At 40.1% G+C, this 18331-nt stretch overlaps 1 protein-coding gene across 1 annotated transcript; it reads left to right on the top strand.

The window, feature by feature from the left end:
• Nucleotides 1–4677: 4677 nt before the first annotated feature.
• On the top strand, nucleotides 4678–6291 carry LOC115727673 (UPF0481 protein At3g47200-like). The gene is made up of 2 exons (XM_048284540.1): nucleotides 4678–5269; nucleotides 5494–6291. Exons 1-2 carry the CDS (start codon nucleotides 4679–4681, stop codon nucleotides 6289–6291), a joined length of 1389 nt encoding a protein of 462 aa, XP_048140497.1. The 5' UTR covers nucleotide 4678.
• The last annotated feature ends 12040 nt before the right edge of the window (nucleotides 6292–18331 follow it).

The raw sequence follows: 18331 nt of genomic DNA, 5'->3' as shown, positions 1-18331 counted from the left end.
GTTGTTGGTGTGATATACTCTCTTTAGAATACTCCAAGATACTCTCTCTCTCTCTCTCTCTTAGTGGTATGTGAATTTTGTAGAAGAAAAAAAAATCTTGGAAGCAGCTAATTTTTGTAATAAAAGAAGAGTCTACGTTGAAGCTCGTGGAGAAGACTTTCACGTACTATGACATCTTCTGTGTACTTAAAGCCTTTGTGTTGGGATTTATGGGAGTACCGTTAACGACCAGATTTTTCGCCAATTAAGTTTATAAGCAGGATAGAAAATTTTATCGGACTCGGAATATTGAATGGACGAGTTTTGGGGGAATCAAGATGTTTTAGCACGGCGGACTAATTGAGCTTAATACTATAGTTGGGGCCATTAATGGGGACGGACTGTTTGAATTTAATTAGCCGTGTCCATTGAAGTAAAATTGGTCCGGTGCAAAATTCGGTTTCCGATTGGACTGGCGGAACCTTTTAATCAACCTCCCCTACGCCACCTGCCCTCTGACGTCGCCATCCATTTCCCTTATTAAGGCACCTCACGTTCTCTCTCTCTCTCTCTCTCCCTCTCTCTCTCCCTCTTCAATTTTAGACAACTTCCCTCTCCCCCCCTCTGTTTCCTCTCTCGGTGCTCTCTCTTCTCACTCTGGCCCGAGTACTCCTCAAGCTCGATTGAGCTCCGACAGCTGCAGCGATTCGTCGCCAGCAGCTCTTCGAGACCGGACGTCGCTGCTCCACTGCTCTGCCCAGCCGCTCCCTCGACCCGCGATGCCTGAGAAGAAGAAAAGTGAGGCTCGAGCTCGTTCTGAAGCCGATTCCACTCTCGTGTTCGCCAAGGTCCAATCCTAGGCAAGTAGTACTATTATGCTTTCTCCTAACCTATCCGATAGTCAAGCCCTTGAGCGCGTTCAGTGATCTAAAAGGCTTGGGTCTAGGGGTATGCGCATGATCAGAGCTAGTCTAGTCCCGAAATGGAACCGGGGACCGGACTAGTAGTCCCGATCCCCAAATTTTTGAGATTAGGGATTGAATTGGGATCTAACTGGTTCCAGTGAGACCGCTAACACTAGCTATTATAGAAATCTATCTCTTGCATCTAAGTTGACAACTTTTAATCTCAACCTTTCAATCTAATAAAATATACATATGACCATTGTACAACAATCACATGAATACTGATAATCCTAAAACAATGAAAAAAAGACTAAATTAGGATAAAAACACTTAAAATAACTGAAATAAAATTATGTTCATGTATCATTCTCCTTGAGCCGGAAAGAATCAAGCTTAAAGTAAGACTTGGGAATTTCCAATGTTCATCTATGCAGATGAGGCCTATATCAACGTTTGAGATTTGGTGAAGCTCCAAGAGAAAAACCGTAGGACTAAAAGATTCTGCCTCTTCTGAAATTATTTTGCCTGTCTAAAATCGCGAAAACTCTTTGTCGCAATTCTCCTGATGTGAAATTGAGTGGTTTAATGGATTGCAAGGTGAGCGTGTATAACTCTCTCTCGAGATTGTAATTATGTTTCACACGAGCTCTATCAAGCTCTATCGATAGCAATTTAATTTCTTACTTATTGGATAAAATAATGTTCAGACAATGCTTATTTGAACGCAATAATTTTTCTTTGATCACTTAAATATTATAACTTTTGAAAGAAATATTTATTTTGAATGTTAAAATTTTTAATCAATTATTTGAGTGCCGTCATTTTAAAAAAACGAGATAAGTTCGGACATTGTCCAGGAATCAAAGACCAACCCCAAACTTTTTAAAAAGGCTATCGCATTATCATTTTCTTAAAACCAAAACTGACATCAAATGTCATTGTCAGGAGCACCATCCAGCTGTAATCCATAAATTTCCTTGAAAAATAATCCCAAAAAAATGGAAGGATAATATAGTACAACGATTAGTGGACACCAAGCAGGCTCTCGGTGTTGAATTGACCCACACGTCAATTTTCAGTGATTGAAAAAGTGAACAAGCACGTCGCGGTAATCCAAAGACTTCCCGTAATCTGTAGCGACAAAAATTTCTCCAACTCTTCCTTTGATCTCTTGCGGCTGCCAGCTAACGAAGGGCACCACATCTCCCGTAGGATTGCGACTGAATTGCCCATCGTATGGCGAAACATGCCGAAGCCTTCCTGGAGGAGCGACTCCCATGTTTCCATCCATCCAAACCTCGTCGACACAACGAATAGAGACCATAGTAATGCAAAATATGAATGAAAGCATTATATTTTTAGTTAAAATACACGTATGAATTGTGTAAAAAAAGTTTCACATTAAAGAATTAATATGGTGTTGAGCAATTAATATATCTTAATTGATTCATAACTCATATACTAAAACTTTTGAATGAAGGTGGATTCAATGAGATATATTGACGGCTTCGACTTTGACTCTCTCTTGGCGATCTTTTTTAGTAAAGGTATCGAACTTCGTTATGCTTCATATTTTGCACGATTTTGATGTGATCTTCCGAGTCATCACTTTCTTTCCTGTTTTTAGTAGGGGGAAAGAGCGTAAAGAAATGATGTGGAGAAAAGGAGGATAGGAAGAAAGAGAGAGGTTTTTAATGAAAGAGAAAGGAAAATCAAAAGAAGAAAAGAAAATGGAGCAAAAGTTGCCTTCAGAAAAATCTAAAGACTGATATAGTTTGTTTATCTCTGAAAATGTTGTATTAATGTCGTAATTAGGAGTACAACTATTAATTTCGTAATTAGGAGTACAACCTCTTCACTCTCAATCTTAAATAGATAGGAAGGAGCTTATACATCAAATAGAAAATTTTGGTTAAAAAAAAGAAAGAAAAAAGTTTAAATTTTCAAAAATTATTAAAAATGTCCATGTCAATGCTAGCAATTTTCAGTTAAAATTAACCAGATGAACTCAATTAACAAAAAATGTGAAAAGATTTAGAATTTAATTTGCACCGTTGAAAGGTTTGTAGCCAAATTGGCACACATTTATCGGGTAATGGGTACCTTGATAATTAACCCCTAAAAACTTACAGAGTATAAGAATCCGGGCATTTTAAATAAGAGTATGGAGTCAAAGTTATTTTAGGGATACTAAAATGATATGGAAAATTTGATCCGAAAAATGGCATATTGATTCGATTGGTTTACGGAATTAGATACTTCGGATTAAATCAGCATTTTCCATGAGATACTCTTGTTCACGGCTAACCAACTATAGCAATTATGATATGTTCGAGTACTTCTTGATTGGACCTTATCTCTGTTATAATGTATCCAAATCCTTGTTGATTATGGATATACTTGTCAAATGGATAGATTGGGTTTGGGTCGGGCTGAAAATAGTTTGACCCATTTTGATCCATTTAATTTGTTTTGATCTATTTTCGGACAATACAAATTTAACGACTCATATCTGACTCGATCCATATTGCTAAAATACTTTAATATTAAATCTGCCGAATGCCCGCCGTTCGGTAGAGACGGCGAGGGGCCGAGTGACGGGCACCCGGATTTTTAATTTGCTATGTAAAAGAAAAAAATTAAAAAATAAGAAACGTATACAATATAAATATTGTTCAAGAGATACATGAATGGATCAACTTGGCCAAAAAAGAGAGAGACAGAGAGACACGTGAATGGGTTATAAGTGTAAACTAATTGGGTTATAAGTGTTAAAATATGGGTTTGTCTTTAAACCTGTTGACAATCTGCATATAATTAAGCTTATAACTCAAATCTCTTTATTAAAACTTGATTAACCCATATTTGACCCATCTCATTGAATTTGGATTAAAAGATAAATTTTTAACTCATTTTGACACCTCTAATTATGGATCATAAATGCTCGCGGTTGATTTCACTAAGATAATTCAAAACCTAATAAAAGAAAGAGAAGAAAAAATCCACACTAATCTTTAGTTTAACTTATGTAATTCACTTTGCTGTACCAGCTTGACTTCGATCGAGTTTTAATATATCTTTTTACTAGAATCAATGTTTCTCTTCATGCGAAACCAGTGGAAGTTTTTGGATTTGATACAAAATGATTATAGCTTGTCTTGCGTGTCACCTGAAGTTAATTTATAAGAAGTCATACGATTGTCATCAGCTAACCGAGATATATATTATCGGAAATGTCACTCTTTGAGAAATCTATATATGTACTTGCCACTTGAGATGTATGTACCGGAGAGGGCCTCGAGCACTAAGACGGAAATCTCAAGTAAGAAATTTATAATATCCCAAAGGCAAAATTAATAAATTTAATGTCACGTCAACTATGAGATGTCCGTACCCAAATCACATGACGAGCATTCAATTCAACATGAGCATTAAAATCCAATGTTTTTCATGGCACATTACCTGAACATTTCTTGTCTTTGCCTGACAAATATGCATATATGTCCTGTCCGAAATTATAGATTTCGCTACCATAATAATTTTTTTGTGATCGTGAGAATAATAGTACGTTGTGAATTATAAATTTTTAAAGAAATAGACTTTACAATAATTGTAATTAATTATTATTTATTTATTTTTGACCTAAAATAGATTGTTATCCAACAGTCAGTCAAATAGGTTACATAATCAATGTTCTTATAAATTTTACCTCTTCTCTGACGCCTTGCGGCTTAAAACGGAAGAAACAAGACACTCCCAAATAGACTTGCGGAACCTGTGAATCCGGCGGAACCATGCATCCTCTGCACCCGAATGAGACCAACTGGATCGACCAAGTCAACAACAGCCTCATGCTCGCGCACATGCCCTTCTATGAGCAACAATACTGGGAGAAGCGGTCCATCTACAGGGTCCCCGCCCACATCACCAACCTCAACAGCGAGGCCTACCGGCCGCAGGTTGTCTCCTTCGGCCCCCACCACCACCACGACCTCCACCCCATGGAGGACCACAAGCGCCGCGCGCTCCTCTGCTTCCTCAGGCGGTCCGAGAAGCCCCTCGAGCGCTTCCTCGAGTCCCTAAAGGACGTGCTGGGGGCCCTCGAGGAGAGCTACGATGTGCTGGACCCGATGTGGAAGAAGGACAGCGGCGAGGGCGCGGCAGACCGATTCCTGCAGCTGATGATCACTGACGGCTGCTTCATGCTCGAGATCCTGAGGTTCGCAAATATGGAGGTGTACGACTATGCACCCAACGACCCCATCTTTAGCAAGCACGGGAGGCTTTACATACTTCCAGTCATTGGACGGGACATGCTGCTGCTGGAGAATCAGCTTCCCATGCTAGTACTGGATCGGCTGGTCGCCGTCTGTGATGACAAGAAGGTTTGTTCTGAGTTTGCTCCGTCGTAAGAGAGATTTTTCACACGCATGTAAACCGCCGTACTGGGTTCTTAGTACATCTTGGCAATCTCAGAGGAATCAAATCTATTGCTCCAATCCTGATCTATAACCGATATCAGAAACTTCTTTTTATACATTTTACTCAAGGACAATCCACATGACATCAGGAGGAAGGAAATTGAACTGACTTTACTCCAACAGTGCAGGAGGACGAATACATCAACGAGCTCATCCTCAAGTACTTGGGCGCCAGCGAGAACAATCCAAGCACGGGAAAATGCCTGCACGTCCTGGACGTCTTCAGGAAGAACCGGGTCCAGCTCAATCTGGACAAAGTGGTGAGCATGGGCAACCTGAACAACGCGTGCACGGGAACATGCCTGCATGTCCTGGACGTCTTCGAGAAGAGCCTGCTGATGGAGTCCAAGAAGAATAAAAAGAAGAAGAGCAAGGGCGGCTTGGAGATAATACTACCAGCCACCGAGCTCCGTGAGCACGGGATCCAGTTCAGGCAAAGCAGCACCAACAGCCTCAAGGAGATCTCCTTTGCCAGCGGGGTCCTGAGGCTCCCCGTGATCGTCGTAGACGACAGCACCGAGTCCATGTTCCTCAACCTCATTGCGTTTGAGCGCCTCCACATCCAGGCTGGGACAGAGGTCACGTCCTACATCTGCTTCATGAACCACCTCATCGATAAGGCGCAGGACATTGCGCTACTCCGCAAGAAGGGCATCATCCAGAATTACATGGAGAGCGACGAGGTGGCAGCCAAGCTGTTCAACTCGGTGGCCAAGGATGTGATGCTCGACCCGGACAGCAGCCTCCATGACACGATCAACAAGGTCAGAAAGTACTGCATGAAGAGGGGGCACAAGTGGAGGGCCAATCTCGAGCACATCTACTTCAGGAATCCTTGGGTTATATTGTCTATCATTGCCGCCTTCCTCCTCTTCGGGCTTACCACAATTCAGACAGTATATACAGTGCTCGGCTACAAAAAATGAAACCCCTCCTTTGCCTCTTACTACAATATATTTTTTCTCCTTTTTTTTGGATTTTCTCCTAATGGCACTCTTGATTAGTTGTTGATTGTTGTTATTATTATATGGAAGCTGCTAGCCTGATAGTCTAATAATATTATCAATTATTTCTTATTATACGATCTTTCGATTAATGAATACTTTATGTATAAAAATGCTTGTGGCACAAAAATGCTTGTGAGTAGATATTTAATGTTTGTGATAAAAGATGAGTCTACGACGAAGCTCGTGGGGAAGACTTTCTTGTACTATGTTATCTTCACTGTACTTAAAGCCTTTGTGATGCAAAATCAATGATTTCCTATTGGTCTCTCTTTGCTCCAAACTAAGCCGCCCACAAAGCGTACATTTTCTCACCCTCTTTCATCCTATATCAAACTTTGTAAGTGTGATGCCCTGAAAATTCTTTATTCGTGGAGTGCTTGAATTCAATAAAAATAGATAAAAATTGAATTTCAGTAGGTATAATATTTTGGATCATAAGGACGTAACTAATGATTTTTGAACGATATTCAGAACGTTAGTCGGTTTAGATTAGATTTCATTGATTTAGTTGTTGCATTTTAGGATCAAAATCTACACATCCGAGCCTAATCCTGACTAAGCTTAGCCTGTAAAAAGACTAAAATTACTCTCTATTCAGTGAATAAAATTTCGTTGTATCCTAAAATATCAAATAACCATTTTGCCCCTCAATCATATGTAAAAGTTCAATAATTCAAAAATGAGGTGAGCCCCACATGTTACTCTCACCTTTTTTTCTTTTCCCACCAACCCTTCTTTATCAACTTTTCCACCCACCCATCACTATCATCTTCTCTCTTCTCTCCCCTCTCATCCCACGTGCTCTCTCTCTCCTGCCCTCTCTCTCCCGCGCGCGACCAAGCCCCCCCATCCTCTGTTCATCATCTTCTTTTTTTTCTTTCCTTCTTTCTTTGACTGCAGCTCAACCCTTCCCCCCTACCGGCTCACCTTGCGCGACCACCACCTCCGCCTGCCAGTCACCACGCCGCCAGCCACCCGACCATTGCCCTTAGCCGGCCGATTGCGGCGCCATCCCGAGCCCGTGACCGCCCTTCGTCCACCGGTTGCATCGCAGCGAGCCCGAGCCCGAGCCCGCCGTACCACAGCCGACCCTCTTTCGTCGCCCCAACCAGCCCCCGCAACCACCACCTCCAGCCCCTGGTGCCGTCGCTGCACGCCACCACCGCCTAGCCTCGTCGCCGCCCGAGATCCTGCTGCCCTCAGTCGCCGCGACCCACCTCCGGCCGTTGCCGCCAGCCACCAGCCCGACGACCTTCCACCGCCCACAGCCACCGCTAGCCCCCGTTGCTGCCCCGACCAGCCCCGCGACCCCGAGAAGTTGCTGGTGGCCGCCGGCCGCGAGCTAGCCGGAGCTGCTCGGCCTCCGCCGTGACGCCCCGCCGCGCCGCGCCGTCGAGCCCGAGCTGACCGAGCCCAAGCCGAGCTACCCGAGAGCCCAGCCCCGAGCCGGTCGTGCCCGAGCCTGAGCCAGTCGTGTCCCAGCCCTGAGCCGGCCACGCCTGAGCCCTGCCCGGCCGCGTGCCGAGATTCTATGCCCGTGTGCCGTGTGTTCTCGCCGCCGACCGTTAGTCGCCTCATGCCGCTAATTATAAGTTAAACTCCTAAATCTCGATTAGGGTATTAATCACGCTTAGTAGTAATTAGTTAGTGTAATTAGCCTAATATGATGTTTAGGTAGATTAATCGTGATCAATTTAGATAAAAACTAAGTTTAGGTTAAATGGTCACAATTAATTAAGTTAGTTTAATTAATCAGGTCGTCTGTGGCTAATTGGTATTTAGATTAGATTCTTTGACTGGGCAATTGATTGTCGTTGTTTGATCGCAAGTGAGCGATAGGACAGAGCTAAGGAGACGATTGATTGTTGGTTGGATTGGATTTTCGATAGTTGATTTTATAAATTTGGATCAGCTTTTATTGTCAAGTTATTGAAATATGTTTAGCCGATTGTCCTGATTGTTCGTCTTTTTGGATGGATGTTATGGATGAATATTGTGGGTGGCAGTCCTTGTTGTTAGACGCAAAATCTAGTGAATTGTTGGTGCATTCATGCGATCTGTGTGGAATCAAAATGCATATTTTAGCATAAAAATGTCTTGGGATCAAGTTTTTGATCACGTTTGCATAAGAATCCAGCTAAGTGAAAAGATGAAAATTTGACTGATTGTTGTTGGATGCGTTTGAGTGGTCAAGCCATGTCGATCGGAAGTACACAACTTGTCATATGCATATCAATTGGTGTCGTCGGATTGTTCGGATATCGATCGCAGCTTGTGACGGATCGACGCTTTTTTTTTGGAATATCTACTATGAAATATTCTCTAATCTCTCGCGGTATTAATTATCTTGCCTAATTACACCCGAATTAATTACCACCAATCCCTCCCTCCCGTTAAGTAGTCAAAATGGGGTCCACCGGATGACGTGGCGCGCTATGGTTTCCTTCCGTTATATTTTTTTTCCTTCACTGCAATCTCCACCGAGCCCGACTCAGGCGCCCGAAAATCTTTGTCGTGACCGCATATTCTGGTGCTGTTACGATTCGATTCTATTGGGATCCTTCCTTTTTTTTTTTTTTTTATCTGTTATCCGGTAATATTCGATTTTAATTCACCTCAACCGTTGTGCGAATTTTTAAGTATCTTTTGAAATCAATATGATTGTCCGTCGTTTTTCCCTGGATGCGGGGGGAAAAAAATTGGCGGATTTTCGAAGCGGAGTTGATTAGATTGCTTTCTTGATTTTCATGCGGATGATGCGATGCGGGAGGAGGTCGCCGTTGTTATCCTTCTTTTGCAAAGTGATGTGCATACTAGGGCCTCAAAAGATTTCCAATCGCTCACGGGTTAAAAATGCGTGCGTCATCGAAAGGCCCGAGACGAGGGCGAGCGTTGATGATCTCTAGCCGGGATAAAATTCCCAACATGGCAATTTCACATTGGAGCCGTGAAAGAACAAGGGCTATTCTCGTCGAGTTAAGAAGATTACCGTGGAGACATTAATATTGGATGGGGAGTCATCGAATTTTCGGCTCAAAATTCGAACCGCACAAGTCAAAAGCCCGAACTCAAAGTCTCAAATGGTTCGTTTTGAAATAAGCTTCTTTGCGTCAATGAAATATGAAGTGAAATAAAAGGAAAGTGATAAGTGTGTTGAAAGTTTTAAAACTTGTTGTGGAAGCGCAATTGAGACCTAAAATTTTTAAAAAGTGCAATTAAATCTTAAAACTTGTTATGAAAGTACAATAGAGTCCTAAAACTTTTAATAAGAGTGCAATTGAGTCCCGAAACTTGTTAAACTATTGAAATCGAGCTCTTACGTTGGTTGCATTTTTTGAAAGTTTTAGTATTCAATTGTATTTTCGTAACAAATGTTAGGGCTTAATCGTATTTTTTGAAAGTTTTAGGATCGATTGTATTTGAGCAACAAATTTTATGATTTGATCGTGCTTTTTAAAAGTTGTAAAATTTAATTACTCTTTTTTGATAAGTTTTAAGATTTTTTAAGCGTATTTTTCTCAAAAGGGCAAAAAAAAAAAAAAAACAAAGAGTTGAGTGCGGGGGAAAATAAACGTTACGTGCGAATATCCCAACATCCAGCGCTGGTTGTCTTAAATTCTGCTCTGCCGCTGCCGCGGCAAAGGACCAATCCCACTTGATTCGGCCTCCCACATTGGACGGCCCCTGTCCTTCTTTTTTTCACCTAAGTTCTCGAGAAAAGCTCGACACGCATTCCTAGAACCCGAAGCTGGCGAATGAGAAGTCGGTTCCCACTTTGGAAAGACACGGACATGGAGTAATCATTGCTTGTTTAATACGAATTATGCAGTACCATGTCATATTAGTTAGACCCGATAGAATTTGAGTCCGACAGAATTTGAATGAGGTCACAAATGATCCGATTTGGATGGACTCGTTTTAATCCGTTTATGACTAGTTTATCACAATATAAATCTAATCATACATACTCAACCCGACTTATAGAATCTTAAAACACTTTTATATTTAAGAATAAATGATACGAATGGTTCCTGAACTTTAGTGAAATGTTCAATGTAGTCTCTAAACTTTTAATTTGACCAATAAGATCTCCGAACTTTTGGAATATATTCCACTTAATCCTTGAGTTACAAGAAAAGATTCATAATGATCCCAGAACTTGAATTAATGAAAGAACTATATTAAATATCTTTCTATAAATTAGGGATCACGTTGAACATGTTCAAAAGTTTAGAAGCCGTATTAGTCAAATTAAAAGTTCAAAGACCACATTGCACATCGTACCAACATTTAGGAACTATATTGGTTAAATTAAAGTTCATGGATCACGTTGCACATTAGATTAAAGTTCATGAACCATTTTTGTCATTTATCCTTAAATATATAAGTGCTTAAGGAATGTAAGAGTCGGGTCAAGTATGTGTTACCGGATTTGTACTGCAATAAACAAGTCATAAATGGGTAAAAATGAGTCTATTCAAATCGAACCATTCATGATCGGATTCATATTTAATTCAATGCAAGAATACTCATATCCAAACTAAGATGAGACTGTGTAGTGGAGTGAGCGAGCTTGATATCGAAGAAAGGTGAGAGAGAATGAAGAGAGAATCGTAGAAATAAGTTGGGTCTAAGTAAGTTGTAAATCCATTTATAACTTATTAAACACTCATAATAATCCATTTGTAAATATAACTAATTTATGTAACAACTTGACCCATCATACATGGGTTAAGAAATGGATTTATGATTCATTTTGACAAGTCTATCCATATCAACAATACATGAGATTTCGTTCGGTTCTCGATTTAGCTCCTTGTGAGCGAGCATCAGCAACTTCCGTCATGCGAGGGTGAAAACATAGGTCGATCGGATCTAGCTAGTGCCGGGATATTCGTGATGTCTGGCCGGGTGGGGAGTTAAAGGTCAACGGTTTACATGAGCTATGCGGTAACAATATGGAGGACAGTGAAGTAGTTCCTTTGAATTTAGAGTTACCTATTATTGAAAGTTGGGTATCCTAAGATTTCTTGCTGACCATCGACTACAAGGATGGAGTTTAGGAGATTCGTATACGGCCATAAAGCAAATTGAAAAGAGACTGCCCACCATTATTTTTTTTTTTCCATTTGTTGATTGTAAGGGAAATTATTAGAGGGAAAACATGCAATTAACTTGTGGAGGGAGTGGCTGCATCCCACATTGTTTCTTTTTTACCATAATGCCCTTGGTGTGATGAAGGATCATTATAGTCATTACTCATTGGGGGAGGACACTAAGTTTGGCCACCAAAGTAACCACCCCACGCCACGAGTGTTAGCCTACCACTGCCAACAATCTGGCTATGGACGGTGTGGGGCGGGCGGGGCGAGGCTGGGCGGGTCTTTCAATTGATATATCACCTCTCAATCTTCCATTATCACTGAAAATTTCAATTGATCACAAGGCTTTGTATCTCCAGAAAGCTACATTCCCGGGGTTTTTGAGGCTTTTTGCTGAATCCTGCAAAGCTAAACTGGTCGGTTTCATAGAAGATAGATGCGTCGGCTAGTTGAGAGTTCCAATCTTTTACCCCTCTTAAAAGTTGCCCTGTAAATTCCTTCTACATGTTGTCGGATCTCAAACGTCTTCATGATGACATGCGGATATTGATGTTGAATATGCACGGACAAGCATACTACAATTAAAAGATTCCGATTACAGCTCATTATATGCCGATGATTGAAAGGTTTGATCGTAATTAGAGGACTTAATTGCATTAAAAAGTTTGGGAAGCCGAATCGGAAAAACTGTATTAGTAGAAAGACTAAATTGATCCTCACCTAATATGATTTTGGAAAATAGTAGAAGGTTGAATTTGATAAAGCTCTCTGAGCACAAATTTTTTGTAATTGGTGTTATGTAGACAAAGAAGAGAAGAAGGAACGAATATCAAAATGGACCATCTGACGATGGGCCTCAAATTTTGCTTTACCTTGTACTTCTATTGCTGCGGCCCAACCCTACTTAAGACTCAACAAAAACAGGCTCGGGTTTTACTAAAAAAAGTGTTATATAACCGATTCTCGTTCGAAAAGATTTGTCACGTGCGATGCTTCCCTCAATATCTTAATAAAAACCTCAATGTTTGATCTATACAAATGGGGCATACATATAGCGACGTTGAAACGCCAAGAGAAGCACTGTAGGAATACAAAATTTTACTTCCTTTGAAGTTCATTGGCCCGTCTAAAATTGCAGAAACTCTACAACTCTCCCTTTGGTGAATCCCGAGTTATTTCTCCGACTACTGGGCGGGCGTTTATAAGTCTCTCGCGAGCCAGCACTTACGTTCCATGACGGGATTCTTCCAAGCCTTACCAATCGCGGCTCGATATCTCATTTATAGGATAAGGACATCATGAGTGTCATAACATGCACACAACACTCACAACCATAACTTTTTTTTTTTCAAATCATTTGAGTGTCATGACTTTTAAAACCACGTTCTTTTGGGTTTTATAACTTTTAGCTGATTATCTAAGTGTCATGACTTTTAAAACAACATTCTTTTAAGTACCATAACTTTTAAAGGCCTTTTTATCGCAAGTGTCATGATACGTCGGATTTCCAATATCTGTGCGCTCGATGAATACCCGCTCGACCCAGAACTGGCCTCAAATTTCGTCATTAGGTACATCATCCTGCTATCATCCATTGAATTCATCAAAAAAGTAGGCCCCAAAACTTGGAAGCATAATATATGACAACAACTGGAAGGCAACATCTCATCACTCGCTCGGTATTGAAATGACCCCCCAAGTCAATTATCAGTGGTTGGAAAATTTGATGAAGGAGCATGCCGAGGACTCGAAAGACTTCGTAATCTCTAGCAAGACCGTGAAACACGCCAGACCCTTCGTAGAGTAGCTATTCTCCCGTTGATCCAATCCTTAATTATCGCCTGCGAAATAATATAGCTGTGATTGAAATTAAAAGGATTTATAATGTTGTTCTATTAAATAGGGACACTTTTTTACCCCAAAAAAAAAAAAAATTAGGGACACTTTTAAAGTCGGGTTTTTCTCATTTCAATGACTCTGTTGCATAAGTTCAATTTCGTGGACATAATAAATGAAGATCATTGTAATGTAAATATATAAGCGAGAGACATAATATTCTAAGTCGAGTTTGGTGTATAAATTCTTGTTACACTTCGAATTGCGCATGATGTCTACTTGATCTTTTGAGTCCGCACTTCCTTTGAACTTTTATAATGGGGGAATAAAAAGCCAGGGGAAGAAACATAAAGAAGTATAATGGAGGGAAAGAAGATAGGAAGAGACAGATTTTTTGTTGAAAGTAAAAAAGGAAATTTGGAAGAAGAAATGAAAATGGAGGAAAAGTTGCATCGAGAAAAATTTAAAAGCTGTCATACTTCATTATTTCCGAATACGTCTTATTAATTTCGGAATTCGGACCAAAACCTCTTCACTCTCGTTCAGAAGTAGATAGAAAGGAGATAACAGGTCAAAGAGAAAAATCTGGTAACGAGAGCGAAGGTGGCCCAAACCCAATTTAAGATTCAATAAAAAAAGCTAGCTAGCATAGGCTTGTCTTAATCTGTTCGAAACGACGTGAATCCGTTATCTATTACAAGAAAATATTGGGTGGGGCTGGATCTTCACGGAATCTAGCTCCACTCCACTCATCAATGGCCACTTTTTTAGTGTTGGAAATCGACGCACAATCACAATGAAATAGAGAGTAAAAGCGAGAGAAAGAGAAAAAGAGATACAAGATTTATATTGATTCGCATTTAAATTAGAATCACATCTGGAAGATGATTCCGCCATAATTAACGACTCATACTTCCATGTTACCTCACTCGATTATAAGTGAAAGAAAGGTGAAAATATAGCAGTAACCACTTATGCATTCGGGCTCACATTATCGATAAAATATAGGTTTAAAATATAAAATCCATTTAGCGGCTCGTGATCGTTGCCCTCATGGCCCCCGTTGGGGCGATCTCCCCGACTCCAGCCTGCTCCTGCGCTTTTTTGTCGATGGGGAGTATGAACCATACCTCAACATCTAAATGACATCCCATTTTTAGTCTTCTCTCTCTTCTATGCCTTGCATTTCTCTTCTTATTTTCGCTAGAATCCATTTTTCTCCCCACAAAGCTTGTGGAAGTTCTTTTTTTTTTTATTTATAATTTGACACAATGTCTTGTTTGCTGCTTGAGGTTAATTTATGAGAAGTCTTAGGGTTGTCATGAGCTAACCGATCATGTATACCATTAGCTCATGACAACCATTGAAAGCTCACTCTTTTGTGAAGTAGTGTTTTTTTTCCCCTGCCACATGAGATGTATATGTGGAGAAGGGCGTCGAGTACTAACTTATCAGAGAAATACATACATGACTGACTATCCTCAATCTATTAATAGAATAATAGCTTATTAAATAAAAAATAAAAATTATCATGGTTCTACATTTTCAGGACTCATAAATTCATAATATGCTGTTGTTCTCTTAGCCCAAAAATTATTAAGCTAGCAAAGCCCAAATTTTAAATTTAATGTCACTTCAAATATGAGAAGTCCATGCCCAAATCACTTTACATGCATTTAATTTCAACACGAGCTTTTCAGTTTATGCAATTTGACGCCCACGTTTTTCGTGGGACATTACCTAAACGCTTTTTGTCTTTACCTAGTGTCCAAAACAGCTGGGAGCGCAGCAGAAGTCCGAAACTTCACTAGAGAGATCGCCAAGAGAGAGCCCAAGTTTGAGCCCGTCAATATATCTTGTTTAACCCAACTTCACTCAAAAGCTTAAGCCAATGAGTTATGACCAACTTGGATATATTAATTGCTCTACACCACATTAATTCTCCAATGTGGGACTCTCAAACACAACTCACACGTGCATCTTAACAATCTTCCACGCACGTGTGAGCTCCAGTATTAGGTTTGCTCCCGCTTAATCCAAGTATCTTTCTGCACCAACTTATCTCAACTTGAATCTCCATCAATGCTCATCGGGCTTGTGTTGCTATTATCTCAACTTGAATCTCTATCAACGCCCATCAGATTTGCGTTGCTACATCGCAACGCCCACCGACCTGGAAACCGCATTGGCCACCAGATTCTTTCTTTGAGATGTTCACCGAACACCGACTACATATTATGTGTGGGCTACCAATTAACCATCGGCTCAGATAGCATTTGTTGGGAGTGCGACGAAGTCGAGATACTTCACCAAAGAGATTGCTAAGAGGGAGCCCAAGTCCGAGCCTGTCAATATATCCTGTTGGATTCACTCAAAAGCTTAAGCCAATGAGTTATGGGCCAACTTGAATATATTAACTGCTCCACACCACGTTAATTCTCCAATGTGGGACTCTCTAACATAACTCACACGTGCATTCTAATAAAAACGTAACATACTCTCCTCAATTATAGACATGAACATGTCATAAAATTAATATTGAAGCTAATTGAATTTTACAATTAAATCAATACGGAATCACTAGAGAAATAAATGAGGAACAGTAAAAAAGCAATATATATTTACGGAGGCTTTTAACTTGTACTTCGATTGGAGCGGCTCCACCCTACTTAAGACCCAACAAAAGCTAGCTTGGGTTGCGGCGGTGAGCAAGAGTCACGTTTAGGCAGGCTTGTCAATCCTTTCGAACGAGAATTGATTATGTAAAAGTTTTCGAGTGACTTATAAGATTAACAGTCAATTTTAGATCACATAAAATAAAAATAATTATCTAAAAATTATTGTGGGATCCACTTTGTTAAGAATTTGTGACTCACAATATATTATTATATTCATGGTCATCAAAATACTATTATGCTAGAAAAGCCCCTTTCGAATGACATGAATGCTTTGTCACCTGCGATGCTCCCCTCAATGTCTTCCTACAAGGTTTTACATCTTTTGAAGTTCTTTTGCCCGACTAAAATTGCAGAAGCTCTACGACTCCTCCTTCGGTGAATCCCGAGAGATTTCACTAACTATTGGGTGGGCGCGTATAACTCTCTCGTGAGGCGGCACTTACATTTCATAACAGGCTCTTCCAAGCCTTATCAACCACATCTCGATATCTTATTTATGGGACAAGGATATCATAAGCGTTATAACTTTCGCACGACATTTACGACCATGACTTTTAAAACCGTGTTCTTCTCAATGTTGTAACTTTCGATCGATAACCTGAGTACCATAATTATTAAAGACCTTTTCATTGCAAGTGTCATATCACGTTGAATTTCCAATATCTGCGTGGTCGACATATACCTGCTCGACCCGGAACTGACCTCGAGTTTCATCATTAGGTACATCGTCCTGCTATCATTCGTAGAATTCATAGAAAAAAGTAAGCTCCAAAACTTGGAAGCACAACATATGACAACAACTAGAAGACAACATCTCATCACTCGCTCGGTATTGAAATGACCTCCCAAGTCAATTTTCAGTGGTTAGAAAAATTGAAGAGACAGCACGCCGAGGACTCCAAAGACTTCGTAATCTGGAGCCACAAAATTCGTCTCTTGCGACTGCAACTGCCCATCGGACCGTGAAACACGCCAGAGCCTTCGTAAAAGGAGCTACTCTGACGTTTCCGTTGATCCAATCCTTAATAATCGCCCGCGAAATAATATCCTTGGGATTGAAATTAAAGGGATTTATAAAAATATTTGATAAGTGGAAATTTTGTTCTATTAAATAGGGACACTTTTTGACCAAAAAAACAATAAAGACACTTTTAAAGTCGGGTTTTTTTTTTCTCATTTCAATGAATGTGTTGCATAAGTTTGATTTCGTCGACATAATAAATGAAGATCACTGTAATGTAAATATATGAATGAGAAACATAATATTCTAAGTCGAGTTTGGCGCAGATATTCTTATTACACTTTGACAGCTTGATCTTGTGAGTCCGCGCTTCCTTTGAACTTTTATATTTCGGGAATTAAAAGGCCGAGGGGAAGGAACATAAGAAGTATAACGGAGGGAAAGAAGACAGGAAGAGACAGATTTTTTTTTTTTTGTAGAAAGTAAAAAGGGAAATTCGGAAGAAGAAAAGAAAATAGAGGAAAAGTTGCATTGAGAAAAAATTTAAAAGCCGTCATACTTCATTATTTCCGAATACATCTTATTAATTTCGGAATTTGGACCATAACCTCTTCACTCTTGCTCAGTAGTAGATAGAAACGAGATAACAGGTTGAAGAGAAAAATCTTGTAACAAGGGGGAAGGTGGCCCAACCCAATTTATATCCATCAAATGATTCTACTATGATTAACAACTTGCATTTATACTATATATAAATGAGTTCAAACTATAAAAACCCTTTAGCGGCTTGGGAGCGCTGCTCTCGTGACTGCTGTCGGGCCAGGCCCTCTGACCCCAGCCTACTCCGATGCTTTCTTAGCGATGGGGACTAAGAACCACACCCCATTATGCAAATGACAGCTCACTTTTAGTCTCGTCCCTTCTCTCTCTCTCTCTCTCTCTCTCTCTCTCTTCCTTGCCTTGCATTTCTCTTCTTATTTTTGCTAGAATCAATTTTTTCCCACACGAAGCCGGTGGGAGTTTGTTAATTTGACACAATGTCTTGTGTGCCGCCTAAGGTTAATTTACGAGAAGTCGTATGATTGCCATGAGCTAACCCAATCACATATATTATCAAAAACTCACTCTTTGTGAAATAGTTTTTTTTTCCCCTTGCTACATGAGATGTGTATGCGTGAAGGGTGTCGAGCACTAAATTATAAGAGGAATGTTTCTGTGACTGACTATCCTCGACTTACAGCTTATTTTGGGCCTCGAAAAACAAAACAAAAAATTTAAAATTATTGAAAGGTCTCATTCTTTCAAAAATTTGTGGCTCAAAGCATGATTTTTTTTCTCATAAATCAGAATTTATTATGCTAGCAAAGCTCAAATTATAATCT

This window comes from Rhodamnia argentea, chromosome 8 (assembly GCF_020921035.1).
Source record: "Rhodamnia argentea isolate NSW1041297 chromosome 8, ASM2092103v1, whole genome shotgun sequence".
Lineage (NCBI taxonomy): Eukaryota > Viridiplantae > Streptophyta > Magnoliopsida > Myrtales > Myrtaceae > Rhodamnia > Rhodamnia argentea.
The sequence above is the reverse complement of the archived record's forward strand: the minus strand, read 5'-3'. Positions and strand labels throughout refer to the sequence as shown.

Bases quoted from the DNA above. Each gene is read 5' to 3' on its own strand.
- LOC115727673 (XM_048284540.1), top strand. From the start codon at position 4,679: ATGCATCCTCTGCACCCGAATGAGACCAACTGGATCGACCAAGTCAAC. The intron at 5,270-5,493 runs GTTTGTTCTGAG...CCAACAGTGCAG, and splicing joins CCGTCTGTGATGACAAGAAG to GAGGACGAATACATCAACGA.